At 43.2% G+C, this 15,542-nt stretch overlaps 1 protein-coding gene and 1 long non-coding RNA gene across 6 annotated transcripts in view; both read right to left on the bottom strand.

Annotated features, from left to right (window-relative positions):
* The window catches only part of MKLN1 (muskelin 1), a 93,489-nt gene that overhangs the window by 53,158 nt on the left and 24,789 nt on the right, over positions 1 to 15,542 (bottom strand). For 4 of the 5 annotated variants that reach the window (XM_084512647.1, XM_084512648.1, XM_084512649.1 and 1 more), the window contains 3 exons: positions 12,019 to 12,128; positions 7,986 to 8,178; positions 335 to 412 (listed from right to left, as the gene is read on the bottom strand). In XM_084512647.1, coding sequence (XP_084368773.1) covers positions 335 to 412; positions 7,986 to 8,178; positions 12,019 to 12,128 — 381 coding nt within the window. Of the gene's footprint in view, positions 1 to 334; positions 413 to 7,985; positions 8,182 to 12,018; positions 12,129 to 15,542 lie in introns of all 5 variants that reach the window. The other variant, XM_084512651.1, reaches the window with a different exon arrangement.
* Positions 1,472 to 4,334, bottom strand: LOC311433506. The gene is made up of 2 exons (XR_014690789.1): positions 4,245 to 4,334; positions 1,472 to 3,707 (listed from the first exon to the last, which is right to left on the bottom strand). It is a non-coding gene; the product is annotated as an uncharacterized lncRNA (long non-coding RNA).

Below are 15,542 nucleotides of genomic sequence, written 5' to 3'. Positions count from 1 at the left end.
ATGTTAAGATAAAGCATTTATTTACCACTCTTAGCTGTACGTTGCCCTTTAAGATGACTCCATGCATTAAATCCAGTCTCACAGCTAACTGTTCTTATGCTTAACCTACATTCTTAGTTTCGTTTTTGAACTGATTAGCTATGCTTAAAGTTACAGCTAGTGTTCCTGTTGCATTGCTTGCTCAGCCTGAGACCAGGCTGCTTTTCACCGACTTCACAGATGGCAAAACTTTCCCCTGAACAGCTGTCAGACAGGAGGCTTTCTTGCTCTGTATCCAAAAAGGAACACGATAGAACTAGCAGTATGAGCCTTATATCTTAAGAAATATCCTTACCTTTGGTGCTTTTGGGGATAATCTGCCCCCAGCGAGGTTTGTATTCCTGTTGACTGATGTACTGATTGAATAAACCATCTGCAAAACAAAATTTCCGCTGTATAAAACATTCATGCTTCCAGTATAGCAAAAATTCACTTTTAAAGCAGGTTATTTCAGCCACACTCAATCCAGTATGCTTCTCCAAAGTCTTCATTTTAAATAAATTCTCTACAGACATCATTTAGTTTGTTAAACTCGATAATGAACTAAATGTGTAAGCACTATAATAAAAAGAATACATATTACTAGATCGATCAAGAATTACCCTGTTTGCCTGTCAGGTGACGCCAATTATCCATAAATCTCCAGTGTGGTGTATTTAATTCAGATTAGAATCCCACCCCCTCACTTAAGGGAAAGAGAAGTTGCCAGTGCATGTAAAATTCAACCTTTCTAGTACGCGTCAAGTTGAAACTAGGTGAGGCACTATCTCTGGAGCTTCATCCAAGAAGAAAAGGGAAGAAAAGCAGGTTGTTTAAATGCTACAACATGAGACAACCAAGCAGCAGATGAAAAACAAAATATTAGTTTACATTCTTTTCAGAGATTTAAGCAATTAAACCAAAGCACCATTAGGTCACTGGCCAGATATGCCAACTGCAGCATTTCTGTAAGAAGCATTAATTGCAGCACTCTATCCACATTCCCCATGTGCCTTCCTCTCCCTCTGTATACCTACCACACATTTTTTTCCCAGCATCCAGAGGTCAGTTCTTAATTCTGATCTGTGTATGTCATCGGTCTACTATACAAACGTTTAATTTTTTTTGAAGAGGGGATTCACAACACCCACGTTCTCCAGGACTGCCCTTCAGTTTGGAAAGAGCTGAGCAGGAGCTTGGGGAACCTGTTGCTAGCAGCCTTCAGATGACTCCAAGAAGACAAACTTCCTAACTTTCTGCATGCATAACAAACCCTTAGCCTCCTAAGGGCCAGTCCCTCAATCACAGCTTTCCTTGAGCCCTCATTTGCCTATATTCCACCATATCAAGACACGAGCTCTTTATAAATGCACTACAAACACTTGTCATACAGTAATCAAATAAAAAAGTGAGTTCAGACAGCCAGTTTTACACCAGTATGCTATGGTAACTAACACAGACCAATTCAGAACTCCAATGTCAGATTTGCACAGCTCTGTAGTAAAAAAGCACATTGCACGTCGGCTGCTCACTCAGATATAGGATGAGTTCAAAAGCCCTAAATCATGTAATGATTCAATGATTTAAATCACGTAATGATGTAATAATATTCACAATTCAGCAGGATGGGACCCAGCAAACTAGTTCAGGAATCAGTTGTATGTTCCACAAAAAAAAGAATCACAGAATCACTGAATTCTGTGATTCTGTGAAGAAATGGAAAACGTAGGAAGGAAAAATGAAATTATTTAGTTGTATATGATATTTCTCAGTTCTTCCAATCCCAGTAATTGCGGCTTTGAGGTAAGAATGTAACAGATCACGAATGCCTCCATTTATTTACACAAAATCCCTTGGTAAGCACACAGATAAAGAAAGAAAATTCCTTAGTGCCTTTGTACCTATTTATTTACCAAAAGGTAAGAATCTTTTCCAAGCATGACACAACATTCAGAGAATGTTTTAAAGCATTTCCTGCTATCCTGTAGTTTGTCATGATGGTTATTCATGATGGTTATAGGTGTTTGGGTCCCTGCCCATGGCGCGGTTGTGGAATTGGATGATTTTTAAGGTCCCTTCTATTCTGTGATTCTGTGACTGAAATCCAGGTTTTAATTAAACCCAGGCCTGCAAGGATTTCCTGGGAGAAGATGAATACTCTATTTAAAGACCATCTAATAGCAAAGTAAAGGCACTCAGGAGCTCCTGAAAGGTATTGAATTCGGTCTCAAAATACAAAAGTGCTTTCAACTTTCATCAACTCAGCTCTGCAAGTTGTTCAGATCCAATACGCTGTGAAAGCAGGGCAGACTTACTTTCACCTGCCTTGCAGCCAAAAACAGCAGCTCTCCCCTAGCATTAGGTAATTGAGGAAAGCCAAAAGTTTGCTCAGCACATGTAGGAGGGCTTGTTTTGGTTTTAAGACTAGGGCTCTTACTCCGACTTCTTCAGGACTTGCAGAGCTGGGACAGGACTCGAGAGGCTTTAAACTTGAGGTTTCGTGAGTTCTGATTCACGAGAGCCAACTTCCAACAGAACAAATGTATGCACTGTAAGAAACCCCACACTGACTCAGATTTTTCTAGCCACAAACCTAGATAGAAATTCAGCCTTTTGGTTATCATTAGCGTTGGGTCTTCAAGACGGAACGCAAAGCTGTATTCATCCCCACGGCAGCCAATGGATAATTGGACATAAATAGCTCAAGAGGATGAATTACACCACATAGGATCCGAAAGGGTGATTTAACCTCCCTCCCATGCTCAACACCCACAGGCTGCACTTGTCAAGATATGACACTTCTCCCCTACTGTGCCTTCAGCCTCTTTTAATAATGCTTCTTGTCTTCCATGGGACGTTGGTTTGGAAGCACTCCAGCTTGCTTCCCAGAAATGTTTCTTTCTGCTGGGAGCCGTTCCACGTTCATTCCACTTGCACCGCAAACCAGAGGCGGCTTGTTTTGGAAGCTGAATCACCACCTGTCCGACACCACAGGGGGAAAAAAAAGGAGGATTTCGAGGTGGATTCTGTGTCTGATGCCAAACCTATTCGAGTGCACTCCTTCTGCTTCTTGCCAGGATAGTACTGCTGACCGAAAAGTCTCCAAAGCTTCTGCAAGGCACTGAAGATCAGAACTAAGCCCGCTCACGTCTGTCAGCTGTTTCCAATGAATCGGCAGTTTAAAATAAATTTCAACTCCACTGTAGAAAATGTGGTAAGCTCCAGTCTTTAAAGGAAGTCGCTTCCTTAGCCTCTGAGGTCTCTCATTTCAATGTCCATGTTTACTCTGTAAAATTGCAGCCAGACAACTTTTATTTTGTACTATTTTCAAACACTTCGCAGCGAGTTGTGACGCATTTTGCTTGTGACAACATCAAGTTCACAGTAGTTAAGGCCTAGTAAATTCCACCTCCCTGATAAGTGAAGGTTTTATTTTGTCAGCCAATTACACGTTACCTAGAAAGGATTAAAGCAAACACTGCAGACAAAAATATTTGACTTGGTGAAGCTGATCTGGAACAGGTAGAAGCTGTATTAGGTTTCACTTCAGACAACACATGCCTCCAGAGGGGGTTACTGAATTCTGTTCACTTTATGGCTAATGGTGTGAAAAACTTCAGAGTAACATTTAGCCCATGACTTCTGGTTTGGTGTTTTCTGTTTGTTTTGTTGATGCTTCCAAACAAAATCTGAAGCAGAAAACAAAGAGGATGCCAGGTAAGAGTCCAGCCTCTAGGTAACTTTCACAAGACATGGGCACAACAAGGAAATACATGAATTTTTCAAGCCTCAAAAGCTGTCACATCACCTTGTGTTTACCTCTTAGAGAAAATGAAGCAGGATCCAGGTTCATTCTCCTAAAAGATACACTTCTTCTAAGCAAACCCTACCATCTACCTACACAGGCTTCAGATTCCTAGCAAGCTTCTCCCTTCCATATAACCCATTACTATAAAAGCAGCAATCAGTGTCTATACTTTCTCAGACGTGAATCCAGAAGTATTTGAAGGTAAAAATTAAAGTGTCAATGTCAATAACTTCCAGGAGAATACAGCTGTTCCCATATATCCCAAGCCTGGGGAGACATTTGAGCCTGCAGGTTTCACCTCACATCTCCTGGTTCGTCGCTCTATCTGTTGAGAAGTCAGCCCCGTACACATCTCATGCGGACATGAGAACTGCCAGAAAGAACACCTCGGTCCCTGGAATACTAATAGGCAGCAAACCTACCCGATCTTCAATCCATTTCAGGCAGCTTTCTGTGTTTACAGTAGTTGCAAACAGTCCACCAAGTGATTTGCACGCCGCATGCTCTCTGTAGGAATATTAAGCAGATTTTTTTTCCCTTCAATAATATAGGCTGCTTGAAAGCTATAGGAATGAATCCAAATTTTAAGCATTTGAACCAAGTCTGTGAACCAGCTGAGGTTTAGGGAACCTTTTTATTTTTGAGAGGAAGTCAGGCAGCTGCCAGAGTTTCCATTTGCCCATTTTCTAAGTGTAATGCACAAGTCAAAAGAATCTGCGGGAAAAGTGTGGCTGCCTGCCACTGAGCTCTCAAAAGAAATCATCTGGTGACGTGAGGTGGAAGACAGCGTTCATCATTAGCAATGCAAAAGAACAAGAGTTTAGCTCTGCTAGCGCTAATTCTTGACCACCTACACTTTTTCTACATGACTAAGCCTATGGAAATAGCCTGCAAGAGATGCATCACTTCTCACTTCTTAAATACCTACCGCAGCAAATATCGGCCTCTACAATCGGGATTTTAGGCTGCGCGGAGCAAGCAGCATCTCCGTCAACCTCAGGGCACTGCTGTTTGTTCCTTTAAGGCTACGAGCTCTCAGAACAGTGGGAGGTCAGGAGTTCACATATTCACATCCAGCCCGTCACAGAACAGTTTGCTCTTCGAACCATTTCAGGGATAATTTAAGGATCTGTGTGCCTCAATTAACCCTACACTTGAACTCCACTGCACTTGCCCTACACAGGACTGAAGTTAACCTGCTTTTATTTGAGAGAACACCGCGCCGGAGAGGAGTTCAGCCACGAGAACACCCCGCATCCTCCAGATTCAGCTGCAAGCTCCGGAGATTTCACAACGAAGCTGATAAAAAAATGCAAAACACTGGGTGCAGACAAGCTTCTTTCAAACTGAGCTTCAGAGACGTGCAGGATGGAGCAAGGACAGGTAACCACGGAGGGCCACAGGGAGCAGATGGCAGTGATGCTGTAGGAGAAAGAGCTGGAGACTGAAAACACCTATTCCATCCTACCAAGGAGAAGAAGGACCCAGCTGTTAGGTACCAAATACATCCAGTTACTTGATTTACAGTCATCTGGTACAACTCAGGACAAACTTAGCTGCAGTTTCAGGTTCTTTTTGTGGCAAACAGAGGGGTTTTCCTGCCCTCTCCCCCATCCTAGCTGGATCAGCTCCCTGACCTGGTTCGCCACGTGGCAGCATGAGCACCAGCGCCAGGGGACACACTGTCCTGAGCAGGGGCTGGATTGACCCAGTTAGGCAAAGTTCTGTCAGCTTACAGCATGAACGGGATGCAGCCTCGGTGTCTCGGGATAGATAGCACTTCTCTCCAAAGGGTGCTTGCTGGGAGGTGATAGAGCTTTAAACGGGTACAAAAGCTGAAGACAGCAAAAAGAATCGCAAAAGGATAGGGGAAGGAAGGTTAATGTATTCAAAGTCAAGCAAAATCATTAAGGATAAACAACAGAGCAATGGGAGATGCACAAGCTGACATTTAACTTCAGGTAGCCCAGTGCTAGATTAAAAGAAAGCAATATAAATATGCCAATGCATATTATTCTGTCACTCAGAAGCGGTGAGGAAACTTAACCGTGCTACTTGAAGACTCTCCTGCTAAGTTACCCATAGCCTGTTACCAAAAATACTTGCTTCTGTACTTGCTGGGACAAAAAAAGGACTGAAAAAACAAACTACAGCATTTCTCTAGGTTGCTTAAGAGATGCAGAGCTCTCCAACCTCCAAGAAGGGACATGATTACAAGAACCAGGATTATTCACATCAAATCTGACAAGGAGAAAGCGTCCACCTGCCAGCCAGCGCAACACAAGACAGATTTTTCTACCAGGCACGTCTACTGCCAGTACTTCCACACCTGGAAAAGCTGAGCACTGCAGACAGCAACCCCGCTCTCAACGAACCAGGGAGACACAGAAGCACCACCTCGATGCAAGCCCTAGGGAAAAACTGCTGGAGGGAATAAATGCAGCATGCTCGGGAGTGAAAGAAATGAACATGTGACAGACAGCAGAGAAAATAAAGCCACAAACATTCAATTCATTAGCGCCCGTGGAAAAAAAAAAAAAAAGTCAATTTTTGAGGGACCTTATTCAGCACATTCTGGACCTCTAGTGAAATTCCATTCAAGAAACAGTTTCTACTACAGCCTGCGATGAAGTGGAAAGAGGATGGCCTCTAGGCACTGATGAGATTAAGCCGCCAAGGCAGCAGACCGATGCGTTGGCAAAACCATCCCCGTTAGCATATAGCACCCCTCGGGCTCTCAGCAGATCCTGACTCAATTCGGTGGGCTCATCAGCTGCCCCTGACGCTCGTGTGCTTAACACAGCAGCAGCCAGTCACAGCTCCCTGCTGCTTTCTCCTCCTGTAACCCTAGCATGCCCTTAGACTCAGGAGAAAACTGCCGGTTGCAAAATGCCCCTGCATTGCAGGAAGCTGTTTATGCTCCCTTCCCAGCCAACAACACTGTGTAGTCTCAGGAGGGCAAGCAGCACTCCGAAGGACAAGGATGAACGTAGTCTCAATGCTTGCAGCTGCTCAGCGAGCTCAGCACAGGGCAGAGCTGAGCTGTTTTGCTTCTACGGTTGAGAAACCTGGAGCCAAAACTCACAGAAAGCCACTTACTGCAGTTTTTGACAACCTGTTGCAATAAACTCCTTAACACCATGCTCTGCTGAATGGCTTCCTCATGAAAACATTGTGGTTTTCATGGAATACAGACCTTAAAGCTATCATTTCTATCACATCCCAAGAACCACTCGCAACTTCAGTGGTACAAAACGCACGGAGGTGGCCAGGCAGGCAGACTGCCATCTATCCAAGAGAGATTCCAAAATGATTGATTAGCCCAGAATTAAAAAACAAAACTCTGGTGCCAGACACCCATTAAATTGGTGCACTAAGTCTGTAAGTCCGTAGGCACAAGGAGCTCTCATGCCAGCACAGATTTCCCAGGAATAGCAATCGCACGTCATCAAAACGCTCGACACCCGCAGGCATGAGGACCTCTGTTTATCCAGCTGCAATCCAAATGCTGCACTGGCCTTTGGAGACACCTCACCGCAGTAGCTCAATTCGTGCATCCCATGCCATCAACAGAAAGTAAATCTCACCCATCTTAGGGGTTGAAAGCTGTTTGCACGCAGTGCTTTTCTAAGATGAAAAGTTCCAAGTAAAAAATTAATAGTAGTTAGAATGAAACCGGTAAGCAAAGCCAGCCTCTGCTTCCAAGCACTATGACTTCGCCTAAGTTCTCCTCCAGGGAGCATTGCTCCCAAAGAAAGCGTTCACAATCTCAAGTTCTGCTGAAATACCAAGCAGGTGGAAAGCCCTGACTGGAGATCACGATGCAGATCCTTGCTGAACACCTTCCTGATAGCTGTGCCCACCTTCAGCTTTCCAAATACTTACATGCAGGACCTATCTTCACCCATTAAGTGCACCACGTTGTCATTTTAGGGGAAAAGAGAGATTCAAAAGTAGCAGAGATAAATGATTTCATAATTTTAAGCCTACATCATGCACGTACAAGTCCAGAAATGGATAGGACACCACACGCTAAATATGAATAGAACATGGACTAGACGATCCCACTGCTGTGTACGTTAACATGTAAAGCAGTAACATTTCAATGCCTTTTTTTTTTTTTTAATTAATATACGCGACTGCCTCCGCTTTCCCTTACCATTCACAGCTTTTTCTATCAGCTCCTCACAAGCGTCGAAGTCTCCCTTCAACACCAGCTTGTCATGCAGGTCTGTCAACATGGGGTGCTCCAGCGCAATCTTGGTTTTCTTCTGCAGCGACTCGAAAGCTTCGGTGTAGTTGTGCTGACGGAAATGCTTTAGGCAAAGGCGAATGGCTTCCTGTTCACGGTACTACTGGAACACAAGAAAACCTATGAGACATGTAGATTTGCCTTTGACTGGCCCTGCTGGGGACTACCTGTGAACCTGTCTGGAGGCAGAACAGGCTCTTAAATGCTGCACGTAAACCGTGCGTGAGCTTACAGAGGAACGCTGTATGAAAGGCATTAGAAGCTGTGCAGACATTTCCTTTCCAGCAGCACAGAAATTATACAGCCTCATGCCACCCAGGTTAACAGGCACACAAGAGGAGGCTGCCCAGCGTCCTGGATCTCTGAAGCAACCATTATCTCCCCCCCCATCCACCCGGTCCTGCTGTTTGAGGCCTCCATGAGGCAGAGCAGGAAAAAGCCTTCGCTATCAGCGTTACATAATTTGATTGTATGACTCTTATGTAACAAAATAATTTAGAAGAGTAAGTAGGTCACAGCTTTTCTAGAAGCAGACGAGAAAAAAAAAAAAAAACACACATTGGAATAGAAATACCGGCGGTGACCGCTGCTCCTGCCATGGAGCAGCAGAACGTATGGCTGACCACAAAGCTCGCAAGGGTTTTGAATCCACGACAGCAAGAATTTACAGTCAGGCCAAAATTTTACCTTCAGAACAGTTCCAAGTGCCTTAAAGCAGAGCCCCTGCTTTCATGCTACGGATCAGTCAAAGCTGTCCGTGTCCCACTCGATTGGGGCAATGAGGATGGCTAGAAAAAACCCTCACTAGATCTCAAAAATCAAGGTACAGAAGGAGGAGAAAATAGTAAATTCTGTTTAAGAACTACAGCTTGTGCAGTTAACCTACCAAATCCTCCACTGCATATTCAAAGCTGCCAACAATATGCACAAGCAACAGATTTTTATGTTAAGCAGCTCAGACCTTCAGAACCACTTTTTTTTTTTTATGTAGACCCTTCAAACCCAAGTTCCAAGGCACTAAAGAAAAACTTTCAATTTCCATCTTTAAGACACATCATGGAGTGCAGTCAAAAACAAATCCAAGTTAAGAACCTCTAAGACTGATCAAACTACAGATAAAAAGATTTTATTCTTCAGTGGAAGCCACTGCTGAAAGTTCAGTTTACATTTAAATGAGCAGAATCCTTCGGAAACCCTGAAACTAATACCAACATTCAAAACACATTAGTGCTCCTGAAGTAATGGCTCTATAGCAAGAATCTCAAACTGAAACAGCTAACGAGAGCACGGCCACGAGCTGTATTTTTAGTTCTTAATCCATCAGTATTTCACAGCTGCAAATAGCCAGAACCATGCATTTTTAGAAAGTCGGTTCCCAGCCCACACGAGAAAGGCCAAGGACATGTACCAATAAAAAACGTGGGATACGCTGGCAAAGGAATAGTAAAGCTAAAACATGGCTTTACAGCACGAATTAAAAAAAAAAAAAAATGGGTTTCTTGATTTTTTTTTTCCTCCTTTCTAAGAGATACCTAAGACACTGACTTTAAGCAAATGTTCACTTGAATGAGTCAAGGCCAAAAGCACCTTGGATTCTTTGTTGGGCCAAGGGAGCAGAAGGATAGCTGCACATCAGTAATAACCACCTTAGCACGTTCAGCTCCTCTAGTTCAGCCATCAGACAAATTTGAGACTGTGTGTATTTCCGCTGAGCCTCTCGTGATTGATGGATTTGGCTCCCGAAACATCAAATGACTGTTGGATGCAGGCTGGCCACTCGATGTAATGTAGAAGTTTGCATGTGATTGGCATCACAGTAGTACTACAGAAGCTAAATGTAAAAATATTGTACGCAAATGGTGTCTAAAAAGTATATAAAAGGCTCCTTTTTTACATGCTGTCATGCAGCTTTAAAGAGATGACAAACCAAAGAATGGCTTTGATCTGAATTTGTAAATAATTCCTTTGGTTAAAATCTTAATGAGAGCATGAGACTAAGACATTCACGCTGTCAAACACACAGGTAGAATTAAAAATATTTCAATGCTCATTATCAAAACCAAAAATGATAGTCATCACTGAACTGCCAAAGCCTGCTTGCTCTTCAGTAAAACCAGAGTAGGAAGGCTTTCAGGAGGCTGTCGGCTGAGCCAGGCTGTAAGGAGGCAGGAGCAGGGAGCCAACTGAGGAGCGTGCCTGCTGCTTCCCTGTCCTCATCTCCTGCACCTAATTCCTATTCCTGGAGGGAGTGGAATATGTTGCTGGTTGAAGCACACACCACAAAACGGATGGGCAGCTTCACGTAGAGCTTTCTTGTCCAAGGCCTCAGACAATAGAGGATAATTATTCGATTTGCAAAGTTTTCAGGCTTCCAGGAACACACGAGGTAATACCCACACTACCTCAAAGGAATGGAAGGAAGAGCTCAATCCTGGCTTTTCCCTACCTAAGGGTCAGCACGTACCCTCCGACACGGCTCTGGCAACAGTGGCCTGAGGACCGTGAGAGAAGAAAACATCAGTGACACACGCTGATCACCCAAAGCTTGGCAACTCATCCAGACAGTCATGACTAAGTCCCTGCCTCGCTGCTTTAGGGCTCGGAGCTTTAGAAGAACAATGCTGGCACCCCTTGAAGAAGCTGTCACTGCAGACACGCTGACCGTGAAATGTGTTGATTCCATGGGGTGAGAGAACAAAACAGATGTTGACATCATCATCAAAGAAAAGAAAAAAAAAAGAAAACCCATAGCTTCCTACTTGCAGCAGCTAGTCAAAAATGACGGAGACGCCCCCATCGGGAAGCAGCAGCACAGAAAACCATCAGCAGCTTCTGTCAGCTGGGCTTTTTGGAACTGGACATGAGTAAGGAGCAGGGTAATGACCACGATGTCACATTACGATTAAAGCTGCTATTGACAGCTTCTATTGTGACTGTTAGTGCTGCTTTTAAATCCTCCACGAAGTCACTTGTGATGTTGGTGCAAACGTTTATGAGCCAGATAGCGGGGTAAAGAACCTTGGGGCCATGCTAACGGCTCTGATAGAGTCAGCAGCATCACATCTACCACCAGTCTTTACCCCCTTTTTGACTTTTTCGTTCTGGAAGCAGAGAGATGCTGCTCCACCACTCAGTCATATTTAAAAGGGAAGGATGTCTTCTCTGTAACGCACCACATGACTTGCATGAATTGTTCCAGAAGATCTAGGCATTAAAAAAACAGCACCAAACTGATTTCTCATTGTGAGAGTGCGCTTCCCGCCCACAGAACAGGCGTCTGCTGTGCTCAATTAAAGACAGCTTTTACAAATAATGTTTAGAGCCCTTTAAACTTGCTATCCATCAAAGTGACAAATGGCATAAATCATCTCATCTCAGTCCAGCGGCGTCAGCTCCCCTCCGTTTCAGGATTTTCAAGAAAAAGCCAATGAGAGGTAAACATCAGATGTGCAAAGATCTGCAATAGGTTAAGACTCTGAAGTGGGATCTCTACAAACAACCTCACCCCTGTTGCATAAAAGCTGCATATATAAACCAGAAGCCTCTAGACTTGCATACGCAGCTCTGCAGAAGGACTAGCATGGTAAAAGAATGATTATTTAAAAGGCAACAAGAGGGAGAAATGGGATCTTTAATATTTATTTCCCTTCCACGACAAATTATTTTAATAACATCGTCCCCTTTTGACTCCATGTTCCTTCGTGTTTTCCTTGCAACGTCTACCTAGCAGGTTTTTGTTTGTTTCTTTTGCAAAACCTACAGGCGCAAGGCTCAGAGTCCAAGCCAGCCATGAGGTTTGAGTTTTAACTACGCGTGTTTGTTGTTTCAATTGCAGATATTCAAGGAATGAAAAGGTCACATAATTCCAGCACGAGAAGTTTCACCAGATTCCGAGACGACAAATCCTCACGCAAACAGGCACCTAAAATGCAGGGCCTACCTTGCTGTACCAGTTGAGGCACGGCTGGACCACATCTGGATCATCAATGCCATTAAGTTCAACATACCAGATACTAAAATTGAAGCTAGGTCCCCAGGATAAGAGTGGAACTGGAGGAGAAAGGAAAAGGAGAAAAAGGAGGCATCAACATCAAACAAGCATTGCATTCGTCTTATCAGGCTATACACAGTGCTATTTCAACAGAATGCTTTTGAAGGTTAAATAAGATTCAGTACTTATGATTTTACATAAGTTTAGGTTTAGGAAAGCTTAGGAAAAAAATCACCACGCATCACAGTAAAGCTGTCATTTAAAGCAACCTGTACTAAGCAACATTAACGCAGCAGATCATGGCAAAGCAGCAGCTCGCTTTAAGCAAAAGAGCAAAAATCCTATCATTTAAAACAGCTCGGAGAGGCAACAAGCTTTGACATGGATGGGAATCATGAGCATACCAGAGACAGTATTTGCTCCTCGCAGTACATTTATTTTCACATTTGTCAGCAACAATTATTTTCCCTAATGGTGAAGACAAGAAGCTTTGGGTATTTTAAATTTTACAAAATTAGGAACGTCTGCAAGTTGTGGAGGAGGGAAGGAGGGAAAACTGTCAGTCTCCAATTTAAAAACTGTATCTAATTTTTATTATTTTTTTAAAATCTCAAACATGAGCAGCTTTTTGGCTAATCCTGTTTCATCTGGCTATCGGAACAAACATTTAAAACACTAAGTGACCTGTGAAACACACCGCAGCCTCTCACTTAAGGCCTCTCTGTGGTAACATCCACTGTCTTGCATCGATCTATCGATTAGCCTGCAGATTAAGAGTTTGTTCTGCTTCTCAGAGCACTGCCAGCCCCCGCACTGCTTTTACGTGAGCGCTCGCTCCTGAAAACTGCAGTGAAATCAAGTGGCTTCTCTCAAACACTTCTGTTTCCTCTCTATTTGACCGTAACTGATAAACAGGAAAAGATAGCACTGGAGATGAATGAGTAGTAACCAGCAGCAGCGTGGAGTCCACTGCTTCCTCCCTTCCACAGAAGCTGTTCTTCCCACGGAGAAGCTGCTTGTTACCCCTCAAACCGCCACGAAATGCCATTGAGACTGCTGACTTGTTCAACTAGGGGCTTTCTGACCCACCCCCGGAAAAAATCGAAGCCAAGATTTGTCTTAAAGTTGTTCCTGTTAAAGGTTCAGAAGTATTTATGCTTCCCCAAGCTACACCCCTTATTTGCCACAATGCATGTGGGCACAAAGCATATGCTCAAACGCACAATACCCTAAAATTTTAAAGGGTGTTTCTACAAAACTCTTGCTAAAGACTTGTGACAACTTCTAGGAACAGTCATCAGGAGAACAGATTTTCAGAAAAGATCCAAACAGACTCTGCATATGCAGTTCTTAACAGGTTTTAAAATCAGTACGTAGGTACTTCGTATGTTAACATCTCTCAAATCACCCCAAATAATTCCTTTCTACTTGATCCTTCAACCTTTCGGGTGAGATGCTCTCAGAGCAGCCCCTAGTAGGTTCATCTCAGTGGAGACAGACAAGAGAATTGGTAAAGAAAACCAAGCCTGTCTTCCATGGGACAAAGCTAAGCAAGGTATTTTATCTCAATGCCATAAAACCTTACTACTTTTAACTCCAAGTGCATCAGCTTAAAGTTGTTACCAGCGAGATATGGGAACTGATGCAATAACTGATGCGTGTTCTGTATGAAAAAATGCTACCCTCCTTGCACAGAGACACAAAAAGGCATCAGCAGCAACCACACGAGTCTTTTCTCATGTTCCTTTGTAGGACAGCGAACTGCCAAACCCTAGAGCTCATGGACAACCAGGGCATCCCACCTATTAGGATGACAGACCAAGAAAATACCACGAGTACAGGCAACCCCTTTAATTTGTCCTCAAACCGGAATGCACAGCCCAAACTGAAGTTAAATCTGGTGCTCATTCAGCCATAAGGAATCCCAATCTGTTCACCAGCTCCTTGCACTCAAACACTGAACCAAACCACAGACCACCTCAAATGGGCTGAGGCCATCGATTTCCTGACGGTGAACCTGAGGCCAATCTCGTGGTGTTGACTTTACTGGGTGGGAAAAAAAAAAATCAAAAAAAAAAAAATCAAGCATTACCCCTTTACCACCTCTTTCCGGGAAAAAAAAATAAAATAAAATAAAGCAGAGGTGTCCACCTCGATTTCCTTCCAGCAGAGCCTCTGGTATAAATTCAGAGAACTTATGCCAACTTCTACCAGCTTGAGTAATCAACAATTCATCAGAAACAGGGATTTTTACATCACGATTTCTGTGGTACAGAGGTAAAAGTAGCCTAAAGATGCTGGAGGAAGCCCTCCTAAGTGCAACTCCATTTCTCTGCTCATGTCTCCCAGTGGCTGCTTTTTTATTTGTCCCCCTCAAAAAAAAAAAAATATAGTGGAAACTCTACCCTACAATACAGTTGTAGGGGCCAAACCTTATTCTTCACATTCTTTGCCATATTGCTTTTTTCCCTCCACAGACACACACCCTTAAGGGAGAAAGATGCTCCCATTAAAATTGTTGAATCTGAAACCTACCGCTCCAGTATTTCTCCAGTTTTTAACCAAAAAGCGACCTCAGCTTGGTTTATTTTGCTATATCTGTCCTGAAATGCAAACGACTGTTCAGCCCACCGTGCTACCACACGGTGAGAGGTGCCCAGCAGAGAGGAAAAATAATAATAAAAAAAAAAAATCAATAGCCCTTTAACAGAAACAAAAGGTATTTAGGTCACTTAAACAGTTTTTTTTTTTTTATTTTATTTTTTTTTTTACCCGCACAAGACTGATTTTAGGGGATATTTCTCAATAATTGTAAGCTATGCCTGGGCAAGGATTACAACCCCGTATAATACAGAAAACAACAGAGGCACTGAACAGTCCATTTCAAATACACCTCTCAAGATAATTTCTGTATCCCTCATCTACCAGCAGCAGTCACACAAACAGGGCATGTTTGGAAAAATGCAGGTATGGATGTAGTCAATCCAACTAATACTGGAAACATCCATAAAGGAGCACTGCTCTTTTTTAATACAAAAAAGCTCAAAAGCCTCAAAGCAGAGTTAGTAATTCCCTAACTGAAACCAGGACACCATGCTAGTAACAAACTGGCATGGGAACTGCACTCAGAATCTCTTCGAGCTCCTTCATGGCAATCAGTCTTCACAACACCTTCTGCTTTCAATGGCACGATATAAAAATCTCTGCTTGGAGGGACCACACAAGCAAACAGCCAGAAACGAAGCTCACAGCATTATAAAATTGTTCTTCACTGTTTTGTCCAGATAAACATCTTTTCCCCTCCCAAGCTCTTTAACGAGGTGCTACATGAAACACAAAATTACTTGTCAAGTAGGTCAGGAGCCTGTACAACTGGGCATTTCAGTGCTGAGGAACTGAGGTTGAACTAATTAAACTGCAAGAAGTGCAAGCCTCATCTTGACAAAAGTTGTGAGAAGCAACTTACTTCTGCT

Source organism: Aythya ferina, assembly GCF_964211825.1.
Source record: "Aythya ferina genome assembly, chromosome: 1".
Taxonomy (NCBI): domain Eukaryota; kingdom Metazoa; phylum Chordata; class Aves; order Anseriformes; family Anatidae; genus Aythya; species Aythya ferina.
Note: the sequence above shows the minus strand (reverse complement) of the source record. Positions and strands in the feature narration are given on the sequence as shown.